The 23,982-nt window shown below is 35.0% G+C and overlaps 2 protein-coding genes across 2 annotated transcripts in view; one reads left to right on the top strand and one right to left on the bottom strand.

Moving 5' to 3' along the window:
- Nucleotides 1-23,982, top strand: part of PCDH11X (protocadherin 11 X-linked) — a 1,221,358-nt gene that overhangs the window by 742,348 nt on the left and 455,028 nt on the right. The gene's annotated exons all lie outside the window — the stretch shown is intronic.
- CHM (CHM Rab escort protein) overlaps nucleotides 1-23,982 on the bottom strand; it is a 199,593-nt gene that overhangs the window by 78,892 nt on the left and 96,719 nt on the right. The window contains exons 6-8 of the mRNA XM_049766603.1: nucleotides 12,192-12,308; nucleotides 11,362-11,482; nucleotides 7,833-8,058 (exon numbers count right to left, since the gene is read on the bottom strand). Of these exons, the coding sequence (XP_049622560.1) occupies nucleotides 7,833-8,058; nucleotides 11,362-11,482; nucleotides 12,192-12,308 (464 nt within the window). The remainder of the gene's footprint in view (nucleotides 1-7,832; nucleotides 8,059-11,361; nucleotides 11,483-12,191; nucleotides 12,309-23,982) is intronic.

Genomic DNA, 23,982 nt, shown 5'->3' on the forward strand with positions numbered 1-23,982 from the left:
AATTTAACTTGCACAAAGTCACATATATAAAGGTTATTAAAAGAACCCCATCAGATAATTACACAACAGAGATCAAAATTGACTGTAAAAAGAAACTGTGGAGAAAATCCAACACCTGGAGATTAAGCAACATGCTACTCAACAGCAGCTGGATCAAAATTAAATCAAGGAAAAAAATGAAATGATTACTTGAGACGAATGATAATGAAGAGGCAAATTGTCAAAATCTGTGGGACACAGCAAAAGGAGTAATTAGCAGGAAACTCATGGCTATAGAGACCTACATCAGAAAAGAGGAAAATGACAATATCAACAGTTTAAAAGAACATCTAAGGAGCTAGAAAAACAGCAGTAAAAAAAACCCAAACACAGCCAGAAGAAAAGAAATTATAAAACCCATAGCAGAAATAAACAACTTAGAAACTAAGAAAACAATACAAAAATTATTGAGACCAGGATTTTGTTTTTCAAAAGAATAAACAAGATAGACAAACCACTGGCAAGACTCACCAAAAAAGGGAAAACACCAAAATGATTAGGATCACAATCAAAGGGGAGAAATTAAAACAAAACCCCAAGAAATCTAAGACATCATTAGAGTGTTCTATGAACTACTGTATTCTGTTAGGCTAGAGAACCCAGAAGAAACTGATAGATTTCTGAAAAAATGTCATCTTCCGAGACTTGATAAGCAGGATGTAGAAAGCCTAAACAGTACAATCGCATCTAAGGAAATTGAAACAGTAATTAAGAAACTCTCCAAGAACAAAAGTCCAGGTCCAGATGGTTTTACAGGTGAATTCTATCAACCACTGATTCTCAGACTCTTCCAAAACATTGAAAAGACAGGAATCCTTCCTAACATCTTTTACGAGGTGAATATCATACTCATTTCAAAAGACGGCAAAGACACCGCCAAGAAAGAAAACTACAGAACAATCTCACTAATGAACATAGATGCAAAAATCCTTAACAAAATACTAGCAAATTGAATCCAACTATACATCAAAAAGATTATACACTATGACAAAGCGGGTTTCATCACAGGGATACAAGGATGGTACAATGAACATTATACATCACATCAAGAAGAAAGACAAAAACCACATGATCATATCGATCGATGCAGAGAAGACATTTGACAAAATCCAATACCCATTCATACTGAAAATACTTTTAAGAAAAGGATTGGAAGGAACCTTCCACAAGATAGTTACAGCTTTCTATAAAAATCACACAAGCAACATTATCCTTAATGGCAAAAATAACTAAAATAATTTCCACTAAGGTTAGGAACTAGGCAAGTCTGCCCACTTTCTCCATTCTTATTCAACATAGCTTTATAAGTCCTAGCAATAGTAATCAGACAAGAGAAGGGGCAACAAGGAATCCAGATATGGGAAAGAAAAAGTCAAACTATCTCTTTTTCCAGATGATATTATGATATACATGGAAAATTCTAAAAAGTCCACAGTAAAAATCCTAGAAACAATAAGCCAATACAGCAAAGGAGCTGGCTACAAAATCAATCCACAAGAGACAATAGCATTCCTCTATACAAATAACGAAGTAGAGGAGAATGCCATTAAGGAGTCAATCCCATTTAAAATAATATCTAAAAATATAAAGTATCTAGGAATCAACCTGACAAGAGAAGTGAAAGACCTGTACTATGAAAACTTCAAAATGCTTCAAAAAGAAATTGAAGAGGACCTAAGCAAATGGAAGAACATCCCCTGCTCATGGATATGAATAATCAACATAAACAAAATTACTATATTACCTAATTTACTATATAGATTCAATGCAATCCCTATCCAAATTCAGACACCATTTTTAAGGAACTAGAACAATCATTTATAAAGTTCTTCAGGAACCATAAAATATCTAGGTAAGCCAAAGTCATACTGAAAAACAAGAAACTAAGTGGCATATCTTTACCTAATCTGAAGCCTTAGTCATCAAAACAGCATGGTACTGGAACAAAGATAGAGTATCAGACCTGTGGGTTAAAACAGAACATCTAGAGATATACCCCCAAATCTATGGTCAACTAATATTTGACAAAGGATCCAAGAACCTGAAATGGAACAAAGACAGTCTCTTCAACAAATGGTGTTGGAAACACTGGATAACCACCTGTAAGAAACTAAAGATTGATCCAATATGTCACACCTTACACAAAAATTTATGCAAAAAGTATTAAAGACCTTGAAATCAGACCCGAGTTTATAAAGTTCATTGAGAAATTAATAGGCAGAAAACATCATGAATTATACCTCAAAAATTCTTTGATCATGGAATGCCAATGGCAAGAGTAATATCATCAAATGTAAATAAATGGAACTACATCAAACTAAAATGTTTCGGTATGGCAAAAGAAACACTGACTGAAACTACAAGACAGATAACAGAATGGGAGAAAATTTCGCACTAAATACATCAGATATAGGGTTGATATCTAGGATATACAAAGAATTCAGAAATCTGAGCTCCACAAAATCTAATAAATCCATATTAAAATGGGTGAAGAAATGAATAGACACTTCTCTGAGGAAGACCGAAAGATGGCCAAGAGAAACATGAAAACATGTTCACCATCACTCATCATTAGGGAATTCCAAATCAAAACAACAATGAGGTACCACCTGACACCAGTGAGGATGGCACACATCAAAAATAATGGGTCCAACCTCTGTTGGTGGGGATGTGGTGAGAAAGGAATGCTCATACCCTGCTGTTGGGAATGTTGCCTGGTCCAATTCCTATGGAAAACAATATGGATGGTGCTCAGTAAACTCAGAATTGAGCTGCCATATGACCCAGCAGTCGATCTCCTGGGTAGCTATCCCCAAGATGGAAGGATAGTCATCCCAAAGTATGAATCCCACTATTTATCTCAGCACTCAGCACAATAGCCAAACTTTGGAACCAACTTCAGTACCCAACAACAGATAAGTGAATCCTGAAGATGTGGTATTTATACATAATGGAATACTACATAGAAGCTAGAAATAATACAAGCATGGATTTTGCAACAAAATGGATGGATCTAGAAATTATTATGTTAAACAATGTAAGCCAGAAGAAGAATAAATACAGATTGATAGCACTTCTTTGAAGTATTTATAATATATATCACATTTCATATAGTAACTCATGAACAAATACAAGGTTCATAAGGGTAAAAACTCCAAACACCATAGGTGCAAGCATATAAGAAGTGTTCAAATGAAGTGGAAGGGGGACAACACAAAGCCACGACTATCTTAAAGAAACCAGCAACGATGGAAACAGTGGTTTAGAGTGAACAGGTATGCAATAACCTATAACTACAAAGTTCTATAGTGATGTCCTGTTGTATTTATCTACAGATCCAGGTGAAGAATATTATTGGAAGCCTGGGACACCTGCTGTAGCAATGACTAACAAGAAGTTTTAATGCCTCAATTTTACCAGGTATAAAATAACCCTTCAGCCTCTTTGTCCACAGTGGTCCCTGTAAACAAAAGGTAGACACCCTAACTTTATTTTATTTTATAAAATATTTATATAAGCACCATGATTTAAAGCATGATTGAATTGGAATTCAGGGATAAACCGAACACCCCTTTTCACCAGTGCTACATTCCCACCACGAATGCCCCTGAACTCCCTACTCCTCCTTCCCTGCCTGTATTTGATATAGGAATTTTACATCTCTCAGTCATTAACAACGTCATGCTAGTTGTTAGTGTACTAAATTCCATACCAGCATTCACCACTCTTTGTTGTGAACTGCATATTGTGAGCTGCTCCTTCCGGCCCTTAACTCTATGTCTCTGAGATTATTACAATAATGTGCTTACTTTTTTCTTTAAAACCATAGATCAGTGAGATGATTCTGTAATTATTTTTCTCACTCTGACTTATTATGCTTAGCATAATAGATTCCATGCACATCCATGTATTGAAAAATTTCATGACTTTATCTCTCCTGATGGCTGCATAATATTCCATTATGTATACAAACAACAGTTCTGTTAGCCATTCCTCTGTTGAAGGGCGTCTTGGTTGTTTCTAGAGTCTGGCTATTGTAAATAGTGCTGCAATAAATATACCTGTGAGGAAGGGATTTTTGAATTGTATTTTTGTGTCCCTAAGGTATATCTCTATGAGTTGTATAGCTGGATCATATGGGAGCTCATTTTTCAATTTTATGCAGAATCTCCATATTGTTTTCCATAAAGGTTGGACTAGACAGCACTCCCACCAGCAGTCAATAAAAGTTCCTTTCTCTCCACATCCCGACAGACACTGCTTGTTCTCATTCTTTGTGATGTGTGCCAATCTCTGTGGTGTGATATGGTAGTTCACAGTTTTGTTTTGTTTTGTTTTTGTTTTTGTTTTTTTGGTTTTTGGGCCAGACATTTGTATGAAAACTAAGTAGAAATTATAAAAATGATCAGACTTAAACACCATATCCATGCCAACGACAACAGAATTGACATTCAATCTACAACATGCTAGACACAGAGGGGACCACTTATGCTAGCAATCTGGGGGGTAAAAGAGGGGGGGATGTGAGATGCATGCGGGGAGCAGGAGTGGTAGGAGGACATTGGTGTTTGGAATGCCCCTTATTTAATGTCATTATGTTCCTAAAATTACTGTGAAAGATTTGTAATCCACTTTGGTCAATATATAAATAAAAAAACAGGACCACTAATTAAAAAGACTGATCACAACAACAGTAATGGAACAGAACTCCAAGAACCATGAAGAAAAGCTCTCTCCTAGCCTTCACCCTATGACCTACGCAAATAACAATAGCTCCCGCTACAGAGATGGGGTGTCATCACCCACATCTGAGTGGAAAGTTTCCCAGCATGATAAAAAGACCTTGGGGTGCTGTAAATGGGTGAGTATGGAGCCTGTATTTGTTCCCATGGCAATATGCTTGAAGGGCGGAGAAACCCTGTATCTCTTAGGCCAAGGGAATTCCCATTCTAATTTCCCCAATATTTACCTAGCCTATATATATTAAAAAAAGAATAAGAAGAAACACAAACCTTTTTTTTTTTGGTGGATGCTGAAAGTGACTAAATGCTTTGGCCTGAGCCTCTGTGCTACAAAGCAACTACATTTATTTCTCTAGGTTATTTCTACATCTAACAGCAAGATATTGGCAAAAAATCAAAATACATCAATTTATAGGCTCCTAATTTCAACGTGTATTTGACACGTATTAGAATTTTCCTAGGCATGCTGACCTTATCAAGAATCATAATTAATCATTTTTTAATGTTACATCTTCTTATTTAATATCTTTATTTAAACACCTTGGTTACAAATATTATTGTAGTTTGGTTTCAGTCATGTAAAGAACATCCCCTTCAGCAGGACAACATTTCCATCACCAATGTCCCAATTCTCCCTCCTCCTCACCCCACCCCCTTGTACTCAAGACAGGCTTTCTACTTCCCTCATTCATTCACATTGTTATGATAGTTCTCAATGTAGTTACTTCTCTAACTGTACTCATCAATCTTTGTGGTGAGCTTCATGTGATGATCTGGACATTCCAGCCCTCCTCTCTTTTGTCTCTGGGGATTATTACAAAAATGTATTTTATTTTTCTTAAACCCCATAGATGAGTGAGTCTATTCTGTGTCTCTCTCCCTCTGGCTTATTTCACTCAGCATAATAGATTTCATGTCCATCCATGTATAGGAAAATTTCATGACTTCATCTCTCCTGATGGCTGCACAATATTCCACTGTGTATATGTACCACAGTGAATAAGAGTTCTTTTCTTTCCACATCCCCGCCAGCACTACTTGTTCTCATTCTTTGTGATGTGCTCCAATCTCTGTGGTGTGAGATGTTACCTCATAGTTGTTTTGATTTAGGTCTCCCTGATGATTAGTGTTGTGGAGCATTTTTTCATGTGCCTTTTGGCCATTTGTATTTCTTCTTTGGCAAAGTGTCTGTTCATTACTTTTTCCCATTTGCTGAAGGGATTAGATGATATTTTCTTGTAAAGTTCTGTCAATGCCTTGTAAAATTTGGATATTAGCCCCATACTTGGTAGATATTGGGTGAATAGTTTCTTCCACACAGTGGGTGGCTCTTGTATTCTGGGCACTATTTCCTTTGAGGTGCAGCAGCTTTTCAGCTTAATACATTCCCATCTGTTAATTTGTGCTTCCACTTGTTTGGAGAGTACTGTTTCCTCCTTAAAGATACCTTTAGTCTCAATGTTATGGAGTTTTTACTTACATGTTGTTCTACATACCTTATGGTTTCAGGTCTGATATTAAGTGCTTTAATCCACTTGGATTTAACTTTGTACATGGTGTTAGCTGGGGGTCTGAGTTTACTTTTTTGCAAGTGGCTAACCACAAAGTAAAAAAAAAAGCAAAAGTGACATCGTCAAACTAAAAATTCTCTATATGGCAGCTAAAACTAAAGGACAGTTAATATATGGGGCAAATATTTATACTTAACAAATCAGAAAATGGCTTCATATCCAGAATATATACTCAAAAAATTTTTTTTCAAAAATTGATCAATAATGGTGCAAGGAAATAAAAAGAAACTTTTCAAGGAAGACAAGCAGACTACCAATAGCCACATGGAATAGTGTTCAACATCACTTTATTATTTGGGAAACCCAAATTATGACAACAATGACATATCTTCTTACACCACTAAGAATGGCACATATCAAAAATAGTAGGAAAAATCTGTGCTCACAGTGATATAATGCAAAAGGAATTTTCATCCACTGCTGGTATGAATTTTGTCCAGTTCAGACGTCACAGAAAATAGTATAGAGAGTCCTCAGTAAAATTAGACTTCAGTTACCATAGGATCCATCAATTTCACTTTTGTCTACCCCTGAAACTTAAAAACATTCATTCAAAGGGACATATGCATATCATTATACATTGCTCCACTTTGCACAATAGATAATATGTGGAATCAACCTAGTTAACAAATGGGAGATGACTGTTTTGTGAAGACGTGGTTTATATACACAATGGAATACTATGCAGCTTCAAGGAATCATGAAATTATGCAATTTTATTGGAAACTTACAATCTCATTGGTACTTGAAAATATGTTGAGTAAAGCTCAACATATTTTCAGAAAGTGAAAGATAAACACAGGATTATCTCACTTACCTTTGGTATGTAGAATAATATGATGAGGAAATATAATATAGTAAAGGGGAATGCCTAGATTACTTTAGAACTCAGATCTAAGGGAGGAGTACAAAGAAGAAATCAAGGTGTGACGAGAGAAGATGAGAAAAAGAAGTAATAGTGGAAATAGGGTTCAAGGCTCTGGTTATACTGGTGATATGGGACAGTGTTAAAGCTATACATCTACCTGAAAACATGTGATCTAAGCTACAACCACTGAACTTTGGAATGTGGCTCTCAAGGTGGCAAGAAGGGGGTTGATATGGTTGCAAGAAGATGGACTATGAAAATACTGGTGATGAGCGTTTAAACTGGTGGAAGGGTTGTTGTTGAAATATATGCCTAAAATTCAACTATCAATAACATTGTAAATCACAGTTCTTGAAAGCAAGAAAAGTAATAAGAACATAAGACATGAATCTAAATTTCAAAAGCCCAAAAATAGATCAACCTAAAATATCCTTTATGGAGGTTGGCAAGAGGCAAATACATAATATAGTGGTAGAACAATTTATGTTTGCAATTACTAAATATTGAATGTACCATATCTGTTCTAATTTTCATTTGCTTTTTATGTAATCATCTGTTAATCCTCTGCTATTTGACCTTAAGTAGAGACATGAAAACCAATGTTAGTCTTACCTGCAGAAACACTGAGGGATTTCTCCTTGGCCATATAAAGGAAACAAAAATGGAGTGTTGCCATAACGTCCAAGACAGTGAAGAAAGTTTTTGATCGCTTTGAGACCATCTATTGTACTAATGTCTGTTTCTGATGCCATTGCAATGGAATGCAGGACAAAATATTGAAGATTAGGGGTTAAGTTTTTAGTTTTTAAATATTCAGAAAATGCAATCTGCTCATAGGCTGTGAAAAGAAACATGAAATGCATTAGTTTAAAGAGAAACCAAGTTACAATCTATTTTTTATTTTAGTGAAATAAAATAGTTTTCTTTAAAAAAGTTACCTAGAAAAAGGTTAGAGGAGAAAATGTAGAGATATATATTCAAGAGACAGTGCATTGCACACATACAAATAAAGTTGCTAATATGCTTATTTTAATGGGTAAAAATAAAATATTGCAGATATTGACCTATTAAATCATCTGAGTAACAGTAGTAGTAGTAGTAGTAGTAGTAGCAGCAGCAGCAGCAGCAGTAGTAGTAATAGTAAGTAATAATAATAATAGTAATAGTAATAATAATAGGGGCCAGAAAAATAGCATGGAGGTAAGGCATTTGCCTTGCATGCGGAAAGATGGTAGTTTGAATCCCGGCATCCCATATGGTCCCCCGAGTCTGCCAGGAATGATTTCTGACTGTAGAGTCAGGAGTAACCCCTGAGCACTTCCGGGTGTGACCCAAAAAAGAAAACAAACAAATAATAATAATAATAATAATAATAATAATAATAATAAAACAATAAATCAGAACTTGTTCATTTATTAGGCAGCAGAGATACAGAATGTTATGCAAAGGAAAGGGTATACTAAGACATGTTTCTACTTACTCTGATATTAATGAATTCTATGGTAATAACAACAGGACTATTTGTTAGTATTTCAGTTAATATATCTCTTTACTAATATTTTGATAAAAAGGATTGAAAATGAATTTTTATAAAAGTATTACAATCTATGTGCTGATGTTTTGTTTTACTTTAATTGGACATTAAGGAATGAAGTGTTTACCTGTGAATATACCAATGACCTTATTTAGATTCTTCAAAGAAATTATTGTTGCCAAGGGAAACAGGATTTTATTCATTATTTTCAAATTTAGTTGGTGTAATATACTATTTTTCAAAAATAATTGTACAGTTTTATAGTTTTGAAATTTAAAATATTCAATGTTTCCTAATAAAAGCATGGTAATAATTATATGATCTTATCAACATAACAGATAATTATGTGCATACTTGAACAGGGCTTAATGGCTTTCTGTTTTTTTGTGATTTTTCAGTCTCCTATTATTATATACATCTTAACTTTTAAAATCTCTGGTAATTTTAATAACTGTAAAAAGAATTTCAAAGTATATTTTTTATTTTGTTTCTGGGCCACACCCTGTAGTGCTCAGAGGTAACTCCTGGCTCTTTGCTCAGAAATCACTCTGGCAGACTTGGGGGACCATATAGGATTCTTGGAATCATACCTGGGTTGGTCATGTGCAAGTCAAAGATCCTACCACTGTTCTATCACTCCAACCCCATGTAAAAAGAATTTAAAAATTGATAAAGGATATATTCACCTATGAATATGTATAATGGATATGATTAATTTGGGAATAAGAGAATCTAGAAATAATCTCATAATTTGAATTGAAGACAAAAAGTTTAAGCTTTAGGGGCTGGAGCAGTGGTGAAAGTGGTAAGGCATTCGCTTTGCTCAAGCTAACCTACTACATACAGATTCCTTCAGAGTCTCATATGGTCCTCCAAGCCAGGAGCAATTTCAGCACATAGCCAGGAGTATCCACTGAGCATCACTGGGAGTGGCCCAATCAGAATAAAATAAATAAATGTTTAGCTTTAAATTGTGAATATTTAAAATTCAAAACAAAAAAATAGAGCCAAAGAAAGGACACTTCCATGCAGCTGACCAGATTTCCATCCCTGGTAACCCATATGATTAGCTCCATGAGTCATTTCTGAGTACAGAGCTGGATGTATCATATGCACCATCAAGGCATGGTCTCCAAAATTAACAAACAAAAAGAGCCATATATAATCCATTAACTAGTACATCAGGCTTCCATTTCTGGCAATTATCTCATTTCATTGCCAGTAAAACTAAAGAATGCCAATAATTTTATTTAGAATACTAAATATAAAAATGGCATTCTGGTGAGAAAATAATAGTGTAATACATGATTATTTTTAAATGTGAACTGTTTTTTATAACTGCACCTAAAAAGTGAGGAAACTTTCATCTGTATGCCTACTGTAATCAAGCCTTAATCCTACAATCAAATTTAAAAATATAAGGGACCCCTAAAAATCACTTATTTAAACCATAAACAGAAAAATGCAAGGACTGTTAGTAATAGAAAAAGTGAAATTATATAAAAGTCAAAATTTTCTGAAGGAACATAAATTAGTTTAGTGTACCATTTTGGGGAATAATTTGGCAGTTTTCAAGTGCATTTGAAGTTTTAGAAGCAAGAGCTAGACTCATCATTCTAGCAAGTAGAAAAGAAAAATCACTGCAGTTGTCAATATTGTATTTCTATTTAGACTCTAACCTCATGCACTTAAAATATTAAGCTCTAATATATAAGCGGTATATTCAATTCTCAATAGGCTCAGATAATAATACAGATAACACCATGAAATGAGTTAACTAAGAGTAGAAACCATATTTCTTCTAATCTGGATACATCCCCTACCACTACACCAAACAGCCATTAAAGATTTTTTATATAATTAAAGAACTGTAATTTATGTTGCTATTCATAGTTAGGTTTTAGAAAAATAATATTCTGATGCCAATCCCACCACCACTGTCAATTTCCTTACAGTGTTGCCTTGCTCCTTTATTCCCCATCTGCTACCTAGCAGCAATATTTTATCAATAGTAACACTCAGCCAAGCATATTTATATTAAAAATTATCTTAAAGATGCAGTACGTAGATGTTACCACTTGATATGTGGTTAGACTGAATAAGAAAATAATTTTAAATTTAATCCTATTAATTTAATATTTGATTTTATATAATTTCATTTAATTAATATGTAAATAGCTACATATTACGAATGACTTCCTTACTATATAGTGCTGAGTAAGAATTTATTTTAAAAGAGCAATCAATGACAGGAGGAACCAGGTGTTGGCCTCAGGTACAATGTGGTATATAACCAAAGTAATAATAAAATACAATCATACAATAATACAATACAATAATAATATAAACTAATCAAACCAAACTTTAAAATGTTCCTGTCAAAGAAGATGAGAGGAAACCTGGAAATATTTGTGCAATGAAATTTACATTGGTGCTGGGATTTCTATTCGAACAATGTATGCCTAAAACTATGAATTTCAGAACTTTAACTTAAAAGTTTAAATATAAAAAATAAAAAGGAATCAGTGGATCACTACACAAGAGCAAGTATATTATAACAAAATCAAAGGAAAAATAACTAGAAAATATAATTTAATGAAAAACTACCTTGATATTCAGCAGGATGTTCCTCATACTCCATACAAAATGTAAGAAACTTCATTAACATTCGTTTTTCTAACATAGAAATTTGTTTGTTGTTAAAAACATCTGCTCTGGAGCAAGGAACCTGAAAAATGCGATTTTAAGTTAACATTTTTATAGACAAATATATTCTAAATCATATTATTTTTTTCCCATTAAGTACAAGATGATTATTATTTTTTCCATCTTTTACAAGCTATTTCATGTTCCTTTCTATCAATTCTAATTACAACTTTGCTATCTTCAGAGAATTAACTTCTGAGCTCTTAATGTTTTTGATAACTTAAAAATTTTGATATTGGTACTAGAAAGTACCATTAAAATAACAGTAACCTGAGTGATGGAGGGATAATACAGTACGTAGGTTGCTATCTGTGCAAAGGGTCAATCAGGCTTTGAACCTCAGCACTCCATATAGTGCTCGGAGCCCCACCAAGAATGACCCCTGAGTGAAGAGCAAGGAGTAAGTCCTGAGCACAGCCATGTGTGGCCCAACAGCTCATATATACAAAAAGTAATGAATATAGTCCATCATACAAAATGGAATAAATAACAGTACATATATGAATAATGCTTACAATTAATACTGTCAAAATAGTAATGGCAAGCTACAGAATATTTCAATAAAATAACACTAGAAATCTGAAATGGGCCATTGCTTACTACTTTGTATATCATGATGTTAGATTAAATTTTACTACTTTATTAGGAAATGAAACTACTAATTACTTGTCCTTCTAAATAAACAATAACATAAGCTTCTACTCAACTATAGCACATAATCAGAAAAGTACCTGCTCCACTCTTCCTTGCCGAAATGTAAGTATCCTGGTGATATTTTTGAACTCTGCATATCGACTAACATTAGACTTGATGAGAAGATCAATTACCAAACCTCGAGAATACAACACCTGTATAAATAATTTAGAATGAAATAAAGGGTGCTTGTCTTGCATACAACCAATCTAGGTTCAATCCCCAGTATACCTATGGTCCTTCTCTGATCCCCACCAGGAGTAGTCCTTGAGCACAGAGCCAAGAGTAAGCCCTGAGCACCACTTGGTATGAACTCCTCACCAGAATTTGTGAAAAGCATTTTATCTATACATATTATAATACAATAACAATTCATGATTCACAAGAAAATTCAAAATGTGTTAAATCCTGGTCTGGCAACAGAAACTTGAAAAAAGACATTTCTGAAAATATGGTATACTAGGAAAGAAAATGAAACTGGTCGTTAGTAGGAAATTTATCACAGAAAGGGAATAGGAGGGAAGGAGAAAGGAACACTGGAAAGGTAAAGGAACAAGGACATTCTAGTAGAGGATGTAGTACTGGAACGTTTTAGGCTTCAAAATCTAAAATTACCAGTATTGTAAACTATGGTGCCTAGATTTTTAAATGACAAAAAGAAAACAGAAAAATGTATGATTTGTGTCATTTTAAAGAAAGAAGCTAAGCTGGCATTTTCCCATCAACAAATGGTATACTGAGAAATACACAGGCCAGTGGATGATTTTTTTTTTCAAAAGAATAGCCATTGGAAAAAGTACAAAGAGCTACAAAATAAAATGCTCTGGTGTGCTAATATGGGGGGTGGGGTGGAGAATGATATGATACTGTAATTCATATATGTGCCTTCATGATTTATATCCATATTAGAGGACTGAGAATTTGTAAGTTGTTATATGGTGAGAGCAAGAGTTAACTAATACAGATATATTTTCATGCAAAGACTGATAAGATATTAGGGAATGGCACTTCAGGTCTGATCCCTAGGGAGCAGAGAGATACCAGTAATACAGATACCAGACAACCAATAAGCAACCTATGAAACAGGACTAAAGTGGAAAAGAAAACCTGTCAATGTTGCAGCAGACAGCACTTAAAAACTCTTCAGTTCATTTTTTTAAATGGGGAACATGCCCAACAGAGACAAAGACTGAATTCAAAGCTCCATGCTCTACGCACTACAACTTGAAATACCTCTCCAGGCTAATACAGAACATGTCTGATGTGTTTCTATAGTTATCAATGTGGAAATGCTAATGATGGTAACTAATAAATAACCTGAGTCTATGACCCACAAAATAGGTACATAGATTGGACATTGTTGGAATAGGGCTTGACTAGTGAATCTTGTTGTGAAATAAAGTAGTTTCACCTATGAAATCATCATAAAGCTTTCTTTTTAACTAAATTTTATGCTACACAAAGGAACCATTCAATATATCCCAGAATGGGGCCGGAGAGATAGCATGGGGGTAAGGCATTTGCCTTTCATGCAGAAGGTCGGTGGTTCGGATCTCGGCATCCCATATGGTCCCCTGAGCCAGCCAGGAGCGATTTCTTAGCATAGAGCCAGGAGTAACCCCTGAGCGCTGCCAGTTGTGACCCAAAAGACAAAAACCAAAAAAAAAAAAAAAATATATATATATATATATATATATATATCCCAGAAAAGGAACAACAGTGAGATTATTTGCTCCAATGAAAACCCAGGACCCAAAACGGAAATCTAAGTAAACTATAATAAGGCCCTTGGGTGTGTGTTCCACTGTATGTATTTGTAAATTTACACAATATCAATAAATTTAAGAATGACTTTTCAGACACTAGTAAAATGTTACATAATATATAAAATATTAGTATATGTGCATACCTTTATTTTCCTAGTGAATTTTGGCACCTAAATTGATCAGGGATATAGAATTATGATTTTCTTTTCTGAGATTTGTGTCGTATATTCGTACAAGGATGATTGCATCAGAGAAGGTCCAGCACCAATTCATTTTAATTTTCTACAAGATAGGAATTGCAGAAACTTTCCTGAATATATTAAAGCTATTAACCACAAGTGTGTGGCAAACATTATACTCAATGGAGAAAAACTAAAATCTTTGCCTCTATAATTTGGAATAAGACAAGGTTGTCTTCTCTTGCTACTTTTATTCCATATAGTACTGGAAGTACATGCCATGCTAATTAGGCAAGAAAAAGATATCAAAAGCATCTGCATAGGAAGGAAGAAAAGAAGCTTTCACTGTTTGCTGATAACATGATACTATATTTAGAAAATACTAGACTCCAGAAAAAAGCTTCTAGACATATTTTTGCATTGAAAAGTTACAGGCTAAAAATTAATATGCAAAAATGCATAGCTTTTCTAAATAAATTACAAATAAAAATAATAAAAGAGATTAAAATTATAATTTCATTCACAGCTATACCTCAAAAAATCAAGTACCTTGAAGTCAACTAAAAGGAAGAGGTGAAAGCCCTATACAAGCACTATTTCAAGAAGTAAAAGAGGAATGTCTACAATATAATACTATGTAGTCATTAGGAAAAATTAATTAATGAAATTTGCCTATACATGGATGGACATGATACTAATAATGCTGAGTGAAATGAGTCAGAGGAATAGGCATAGATGGTCTCACTTGTTTGTGGGATATAAGAAAAGCAAGAGATAGTATAGTAATAAGACCCAGTAACAAGAGGCAAAGGCCAGGAGATCCAGCTCAGAGTAGAAAGCTTATCACAAAGAGTGGTGATCATTGCTAGAGTAGAGAGGGTCTAGTAGGACAATGATAGATGGAACTGATCACTCTGGACAAGAGTTCGGTGCTGAGAGGGGAGAAACATATAGGCAGGGTATCCTTCCATTGATAATACTGAAAACCACAGTGCCAAAAAGGAAAGAGAGGTGGGGAGAGAGTGAAAAAGAAACAATTTGCCTGCCCTAGACAAGGCAAAAGTCGGGGTATGGAATGGGAGCAAAACAGGACACATCACTCAAGGTGATGAGAAGGGTACACTGATGAAGAATGGTGTATACACTGTATGACTTAAACCAACAATAAACAAAATTTTAACCATGGTGCTTAAATAAAGCAATTGAAATTAAAATAAAATAATAAAAGAGGACACAGAAATTAAAAGATATACCCTGCTCATGGATCGTATGATTACCATAATTAAGATGGAAATAGTTCCCAAAGCATTCTACAGATATAATGCATTCTTTATAAGGATAAGCATGATATATTTCAAAGAAGTAGATCAAATGCTCCTGAAATCTGTATGGAATAGTGTCAATAAATAGTTAACACAATCCTTGAGAAAAAGAAGATGGGAAAAATCCTTTCCCAAACTATAAATTGCTACAGAGCAGTAGTAATTAAAAAAGCATAGAACTTGAATAAAGACAGAACTTCAGGTCAATAAAATAGACTTAAATATTCTGAGATGTATATGGTCAATTGACCTTTAATAAAGGGCAAGAAATAAAAAGTGGAGTATGAAAAGCCTCTTTATTAAGAGGTGTTGGAAAACTGGTCAACTATATTTAAAAATAAGATAACTCAGAACTCTAACACTATGCATAAAGGTAAAATAAAAATGGGTTAAAAACCTTGATATAAGATTTGAAACCATAAGGTACATAAAGAAGAATGTAGGTAGAACAATCCATAACATGGAAAATAAAGGCATTTTCAGAAAAGAAATATTACATTTTTTCTACTTGCCTAATAAGGGAAAACAAAAATAAACAAATGGACTACATTAATATTGAGAAGCTTATACACATAAAAAGAAACAGTACTGAGTATAAAAGGTCACTGATGGTATGGGAAAAGTATTCACCCAATATCCATCTGATAAAGGGTTAATATTAAAATATATAAGGTACTGGCTGAAATTAACAAGAAAAAATAATCTAACCCCATCAAAAATGTAGAAAGAAAAGAAAAGACCTTTTGTCAAAGAAATAAAGGTGCCAAAAGGCACATAAAATAATGCTCCACATCATCAGGAAGATGTAAATTAAAACAATGAGAGGTTTTCTTATTTTCTGCTTGAAGCTGCAAAGGAAGATCCCAGCGAACTTGATCCCATCAAGGTAGGCTGTTTCGCCCACAATGTGATGCCAGACTTCTACCATGTGCTTATAAAGGTCCTCTACATTCCTCATTATTTGGCTTCCTGATTTCCTGTGTGAGGCTGCAGAGGAAGACACCAACAAATTTAATCCCATCAAGGTAGGTAGGCTGTCCCTGCCTACTAGGATGATGCAAGACTCCTGACGTGAGCTTATAAAAGTCCTCTGCATTCCTCAATACTTGGCTTCCTAATTCCCTGCTTGAGGCTGCAAAGACCCAGAGAAATTAATCCCAGGAGGTAGGCTGTACCAGCCCAAAAGGATGGTACCAGACTCCTGATCTGAGCTTATAAAGGTTCTCGCATTCCTCAATACTTGGCATCCTGATTTCCTGCTTGAGGCTGAAAAGGAGGTCACCAGCTAACTTAATCCTAGCAAGTAGGCTATACCTGCCCACAAAGGGTGTGCCAGAGGGTTTGGCAATCCACTTCACTTCACGACCCTGCTCATCTTCTAGCAAATGAACCCCACCATTATGCATAGAATAAAAACACACTACAAATGAGACAGTGGTAAACAATGCAAGCCAACTCCATCATAGAGTATGAAGATGGCAGCTCCTGTGATCTGAAAAGAGCCAAACACCTCGTTAGCATCTGAGATAAGAAGTTTAGAGAAAAATAATCAAGGCTGTTCATAGAGTGCAAAGAAAGCATAGATCAAGTTGAAAAAAGAACAAATAAGAATCAATAGGATATAAAGCTAGAAATCAGAAAACTCCAAATTGAAATAAAGGACTGAAAAACTCAGTAGAGAAAATGAAAACATCAATGGAAAGCCTATCCACCAGAGTAAGAGCAGTTGTAAATGAAATCAGTGAGCTGAATGATGAGATGCAATAACAACTCAATACAACAGAAAATATTGGAAAAGAGAAATAAAGCAAATTATTATAAAATGAAAAAATACTCAAAGAATATGAACAGATGAAAATAGAAGGCTTTATAAACTCAATGGAAACAAAATAATAATCACTGGAGTCCCAGAGATATAGGAGAAAATTTCCTGAAGAATCAATAGTCAAGGATATCATTGCAGAGAAATTCAAGGGAGCTAAATACTGCATGCAAAAATTCTGCATGCCCTAAGATTGGCAGCTAACAGAGACCCAAAGAAACGCACTGCAAGAGTAGTCTCACAGCAGTAGTTACTGAAGACCTTGGTCCTCCACTTTCTATCCCATCCTAATCCGACCTGTACAAAGCTCGAACTCTCCCAGGATCAGACATAACCTGACCAGCATCATATTTTTCAGGGCTCCCAAGAACAGAGGGAAATTCTCATAGGAAAAACACAAGCTCAGAAGGCAAGAAAGAATCCAGGCTAGTAGTTCCCTGGGAAGGTGAGCTAACCTTAGGACAATAAAGCAATTTGTGTCAGCACATAAAACATCTAGGGAAAGAAGTATAACAAATATGGGCAAAAACATTGGCTCTAAATACAGAAATAAAATTCACAATGATGTAAGATATGGAGGTAGTAAACAAGAATAACATCTTGAAGTAACGGGGAAATCTTGGATTCAATGTGGTTCTGAAGTAAGGCAATTGTATATATCTCAAGCTAAATCCAACATTATTGAAAGCATGAAAACCAAATTACAAGAATAAAATAAAAATGTATCTGCCACAGGTCAGGCTGTAACGTAGAAGGGAATATGGCATCAGTGGTAGAGGGATGGGATATGGGATAGTGATACTGAAGGTTGGATTATTACTAAATGTCTGAAACCCTATTTTAAAAAACTTTGTAAATCCTGGTGTCTAATAAAACTTAAAAACAACAAAAATAAATAAGCAAAACCACAACAAATATTATACAAATAATAATATTATAAAATGTAAATGTTATTATCATTTAATAATATCTAGTAATGTTTGAGATTTAACAGCATATTTTATAAATCATGCATTTAAGATATCCCTTAAGAGTTCAAAAATTCAATTAATGGTAAACTTTATTAATCCTAAGATTTATTCTAAATTTTAGAAATAATGAATATGTATTCATATTTAATCTATACTTTTAGCAGTATATAATTGATCTACTACAAAAATTTCAGAGAAGCCTTCATTCTTTCATGAGTGTTATGCTTTCCTTTACTTATTCTCTCCCTCCCCTTCCTATGCTCCTCCAAACAAAGCCTGTGTTGACTTAAATTTTTTTAAATGGACAGAGTATAAGGAATACTTAGATTAATAATTACTAAAATGAAATTAATAATTATATTTTGCCCAATCGACATGCTGTCTTAAGGGCATGGTATTAAAAGGTCAAATATCTAATGGCACAATTTTTTTTAGAAAGTAAGGGCATGCTTTTAAGGACATGAAGTTTTTTAGAACACAGTATCCTTACTTCCAATCTGCTTTCTTCTTATTTTACCATCAATTTACTGGTATTTTCCTTGAAGTAGCACTGCATTCTAACTAAAGTTTCAGGTATAAAACATTATGTAATAAACCAGGTCTAAGTTATAAAAATTACTTCTTAAAAAGATAAATACATAGATGTGTTCTGTACATTGCAAAGCAACAAGTTTCTCCATAGCAATTCCAAGATGGAAATACCTACCATATTTGCTGGCATATAAGATGACTGGGCGTATAAGACGACCCCCTAATTTTGCATTTAAAACAAAGGTTTAGGCCTATATTCGCTGTATCAGACAGAATGTTCCTGTGCTGCATGTGCTGCATGTGTTCCTGTGCTCATGTACCACAGTGAGCCAATCACAATAAGCAAAAGTTAAAAGGTTATACTGTAATAGACTTCCTCTCTGACTGGCCAATCTGAGAAGGCTTTTTACACTGTAGATTCGGGTACAGAACATGGTCTAATTTGCATGCGTAAAAAGCCTGCTTGGATTGGCTGAGTTAGAGAAGTGGTCCGAGCAACCTTGCAGTGATTGGTGCAGGATCTAGTTGGAAAATTTGCTTTGTGGCAATATTCAGACAATTTTCGTTTAGCAGCATTTTGAAACTTTTTTTGGGTTATACTCGGCATATAAGACGACCCCCGATTTTCAGTTGACTTCATTTCAAAAGTCGTCTTATATGCCAGATATACGGTAGGCATATCCTGGTCAGGTAGCCTTAGATATAGGACAGTATTAAAGCTTAGAATAGATATTGGGAAACCATAGTAAACTTACAGTTAATAAATGCAAGTATTATAATAAATAACATTTCCTTTTTTATTTATTAAAACACCTTGATTACATACATGATTGTGTTTGGGTTTCAGTCATGTAAAGAACACCACCCATCACCAGTGCAACATTCCCATCACCAATGTCCCAAATCTCCCTCCTCACCATCCGACCCCTGCCTGTACTCTAGACAGGCTTTCCATTTCCCTCATATATTCTCATTATTAGGGCAGTTCAAAATGTACTTATTTCTCTAACTAAACTCATCACTCTTTGTGGTGAGCTTCCTGAGGTGAGTTGGAACTTTCAGCACTTTTCTCTTTTGTGTCTAAAAGTTATAATTGCAAGAATGTCTTTCAATTTTCTTAAAACCCATAGATGAGAGAGACCATTCTGCGTCTTTCTCTCTCTCTCTGACTTATTTCACTCAGCATAATAGATTCCGTGTACATCTATGTATAGAAAAACTGCATGACTTCCTCTCTCCTGACAGCTGCATAATATACCATTGTGTATATGTACCACTGTTTCTTTAGCCATTCGTCTGTTGAAGGGCATCTTGGTTGTTTCCAGAGTCTTGTTATGGTAAATAGAGCTGCAATGAGTATAGGTGTAAGAAAGGGGTTTCTGTATTGTTTTTTTTGTGTTCCTAGGGTATAATCATAGGAGTGGTATAGATGGATCTTATGGTAGCTCGATTTCCAGTTTTTGGAGGAATTTCCATATCGTTTTCCATAAAGGTTGAACTAGATGGCATTCCCCCCAGCAGTGGATAAGAGTTCCTTTCTCTCCACATCCCTGCCAACACTGTTTATTCTCATTATTTGTGATGTGTGCCATTCTCTGTGGTGTGAGGTGATACCTCATATTTGTTTTCATTTGCATCTCCCTGATGATTAGTGATGTGGAGCATTTTTTCATGTGTCTTTTGGCCATTTGTATTTCTTTTTTGTCAAAGTGTCTGTTCATTTCTTCTCCCCATTTTTTGATGGTATTAGATGTTTTTTCTTGTAAACGTTTGTCAGTGCCTTGTATATTTTGGAGATTAGCCCCTTATCTGATGGGTATTGGGTGAATAGTTTCTCCCACTCAGTGGGTGGCTCTTGTATCCTGGGCACTATTTCCTTGGAGGTTCAAAAGCTTCTCAGCTTAATATATTCCCATCTGTTAATCTCTGATTTCACTTGTTTGGAGAGTGCAGTTTCCTCCTTGAAGATGCCTGTAGTCTCAATGTCTTGGAGTGTTTTGCCTATGTGTTGTTCTATATATCTTATGGTTTGGGGGCTGATATCGAGGTCTTTAAACCATTTGGATTTTACCTTCGTACATGATGTTAGCTGGGGTCTAAGTTCAATTATTTGCAAGTGGCTAGCCAGTTGTGCCAACACAACTTGTTGAAGAGGCTTTCCCTGCTCCATTTAGGATTTCCAGCTCCTTTATCAAAAATTAGGTGATTGTATGTCTGGGGAACATTTTCTGAGTATTCAAGCCTATTCCACTGATCTGAGGGCCTGTCCTTATTCCAATACCATGCTGTTTTGATAACTATTGCTTTGTAGTACAGTTTAAAGTTGGGGAAAGTAATTCCTCCCATATTCTTTTTCCCAACAATTGCTTTAGCTGTTCTAGGCTGTTTATTGTTCCAAACGAATTTCAAAAGTGTCTGATCCACTTTTTTGATGAATGTCATGTGTATCTTAAAAGGGATAGCATTAAATCTGTATAATGAATGCCTTGGGGAGTATTGCCATTTTTATGGTGTAATCCTGCCAATCCATGAGCACGATATGTGTTTCCATTTCCGCGTGTCCTCTCTTATTTCTTGGAGCAGAGTTTTATAGTTTTCTTTGTATGGGTCCTTCACATTTTTAGTCAAGTTGATTCCAAGATATTTGAGTTTGTGTGGCTCTACTGTGAATGGGGTTGTTTTCTTAATGTCCATTTCTTCCTTATTACTACTGGTGTATAGAAAGGCCATTGATTTTTTTGTGTTAATTTTGAAGCCTGCCATTTTGCTATATGAGTCTATTGTTTCTAGAAGCTTTTTGGTAGTCTTTAGGGTTTTCTAAGTAGAGTATCATGTCATCTGCAAACAATGAGAGCTTGACTTCTTTCTTTCCTAGATGGATTCCCTTGATATCTTTTTCTTGCCTAATCACTATAGCAAGTAATTCCAGTGCTATTTTGAATAGGAGTGGTGAGACAGGACAGCCTTGTCTTGTGCCAGAATTTAGAGGGAAGGCTTTTAGTTTTTCTCCACTGAGGATAATATTTGCCACTGGCTTGTGGTAGATGGCCTTAACTATATTGAGAAAGGTTCCTTCCATTCCCATCTTGCTGAGAGTTTTGATCAACAATGGGTGTTGGACCTTATCAAATGCTTTCGCTGCATCTATTGATATGATCATGTGGTTTTTATTTTTCTTGTTTTTGATGTTGTGTATTTTTTGATAGATTCACGGATGTTAAAGAATCCTTGCGTTCCTGGGATGAAACCTACATGATCATAGTGGATGACCTTCCTAATGAGACATTGAATCCTATTTGCCAGGATTTTGTTGAGGATCTTTGCATCTGCATTCATCAGAGATATTGTTCTGTAATTTTCTTTTTTTGTAGCATCTCTGGTTTAGGTATCAAGGTGATGTTGGTTTCATAAAAAGCTATTTGGAAGTGTTTCCGTTTGTTCAATTTCATGAAAGAGTCTTGCCAGGATTTGTAGTAGTTCCTCTTGGAAAGTTTGAAAGAATTCATTATTGAATCAATCTGGGCCTGGGCTTTTGTTTTTGGGCAGACATTTGACTATTGTTTTAATTTCATCAATGTTGATGGGGGTGTTTATATATGCTTCATCCTATTCCTTCCAACATGGAAGATTATAAGAGTCCAAGAATTTATCCATTTCTTCCAGGTTCTCATTTTTAGTGGTGTAGAGTTTCTCATAGTAGTTTCTGAATACCTTTGAATCTCTGTCATATCAGTAGTGATCTCTCCTTTTTCATTCCTAATACGAGTTATCAAGTTTCTCTCTCTCTTTCTTTGTTAGGTTTGCCAGTGGTCTATCAATCTTGTTTATTTTTTTCAAAGAACCAACTTCTGCTTTCATTGATCTATCGGATCAACTTTGTTGATTTCTGCTCTAAGTTTTGTTATTTCCTTCTGTCTCGCTATTTTTGGGTCCTTTTTTTTGAGCACTTTCTAGGTCTATTAGCTGTGTCATTAAGCTACTCAGGTAAGCCCCTTCTTCCCTCCTGATGTGTGCTTGCAAAGCTATAAATTTTCCTCTCAGTACTGCTTTTGCTGTGTCCTATAAGTTCTAATAGTTTGTGTCTTTATTGTCATTTGTTTCCAGGAACCTTTTGATTTCCTCCTTGATTTTATCTTGGACCCACTGGTGACTGAGTATGATGCTGTTTAACTTCCAGGTGTTAAAGTTTTTCTTCTGAGTCCCTTTGGAATTCACAAATAATTTCAGAGCCTTGTGGTCAGCGAAGGTAGTCTGCAAAATTTCTATCCTCTTGATATTATGGAGGTATGTTTTATGTGCCAGCATGTAGTCTATCCTGGAGAATGTCCCATGTACATTGGAGAAGAATGTGTATCCAGGTTTCTGGAGATGGAGTGTCCTATATATATCCACTAGGCCTCTTTCTTCCATTTCTCTCCTCAGGTCTAGTATATTCTTGTTGGGTTTCAGTTTGGTTGACCTATCCAGTATTGACAAAGCGGTGTTGAGGTCCCCCACAATTATTGTGTTTTTATTGATATTATTTTTCAGATTTGTCAACAGTTGTATTAAATATTTTGCTGGCCCTTCATTCGGTGCATATATGTTTAGGAGAGTTATTTCTTCCTGCTCTACATACCCCTTGATTAATATAAAATGTCCATCTTTGTCCCTTACAACCTTCCTGAGTATAAATTTTGCATTATCTGATATTCATATGGCCATTCCAGCTTTTTATGGGTGTTGTTTGCTTGGATAATTTTTCTCCAGCCTTTTATTTTGAGTCTATGTTTGTTCTGACTATTCAGGTGCATTTCTTGTAGGCAACAGAAGGTTGGATTGAGTTTTTTGATCCATTTAGCCACTCTGTGTCTCTTAACTGGTACATTTAGTCCATTGATGTAAAGAAAAGAATTGTCCTGGGATTTAATGCCATCTTTATATCAAAATTTATTGTGTCTTTTGGTTAGACTTGTCTTAAATTAGGTCTTTCAGTTTTTCTCTTAAGATTGGTTTTGAGTCTGTAAAGTTTCTGAGCTGTTTTTAGTCTGTGAAACCATGTATTCTTCCGTGAAACCAGAAAGTGAGTTTTGCTGGGTTCACTATTCTAGGTGAAGCATTCATTTCATTCAGTCTTGTCACAATGTCCCACCATTGCTTTCTGGCATTGAGTGTTTCTGGTCACAGGTCTGCTGTAAATCTCAAGGATGCTTGCTTGAACATAATTTCCCCCTTTGATCTTGCTGTTTTCAGAATTCT

This window comes from Suncus etruscus, chromosome X (assembly GCF_024139225.1).
Source record: "Suncus etruscus isolate mSunEtr1 chromosome X, mSunEtr1.pri.cur, whole genome shotgun sequence".
Lineage (NCBI taxonomy): Eukaryota > Metazoa > Chordata > Mammalia > Eulipotyphla > Soricidae > Suncus > Suncus etruscus.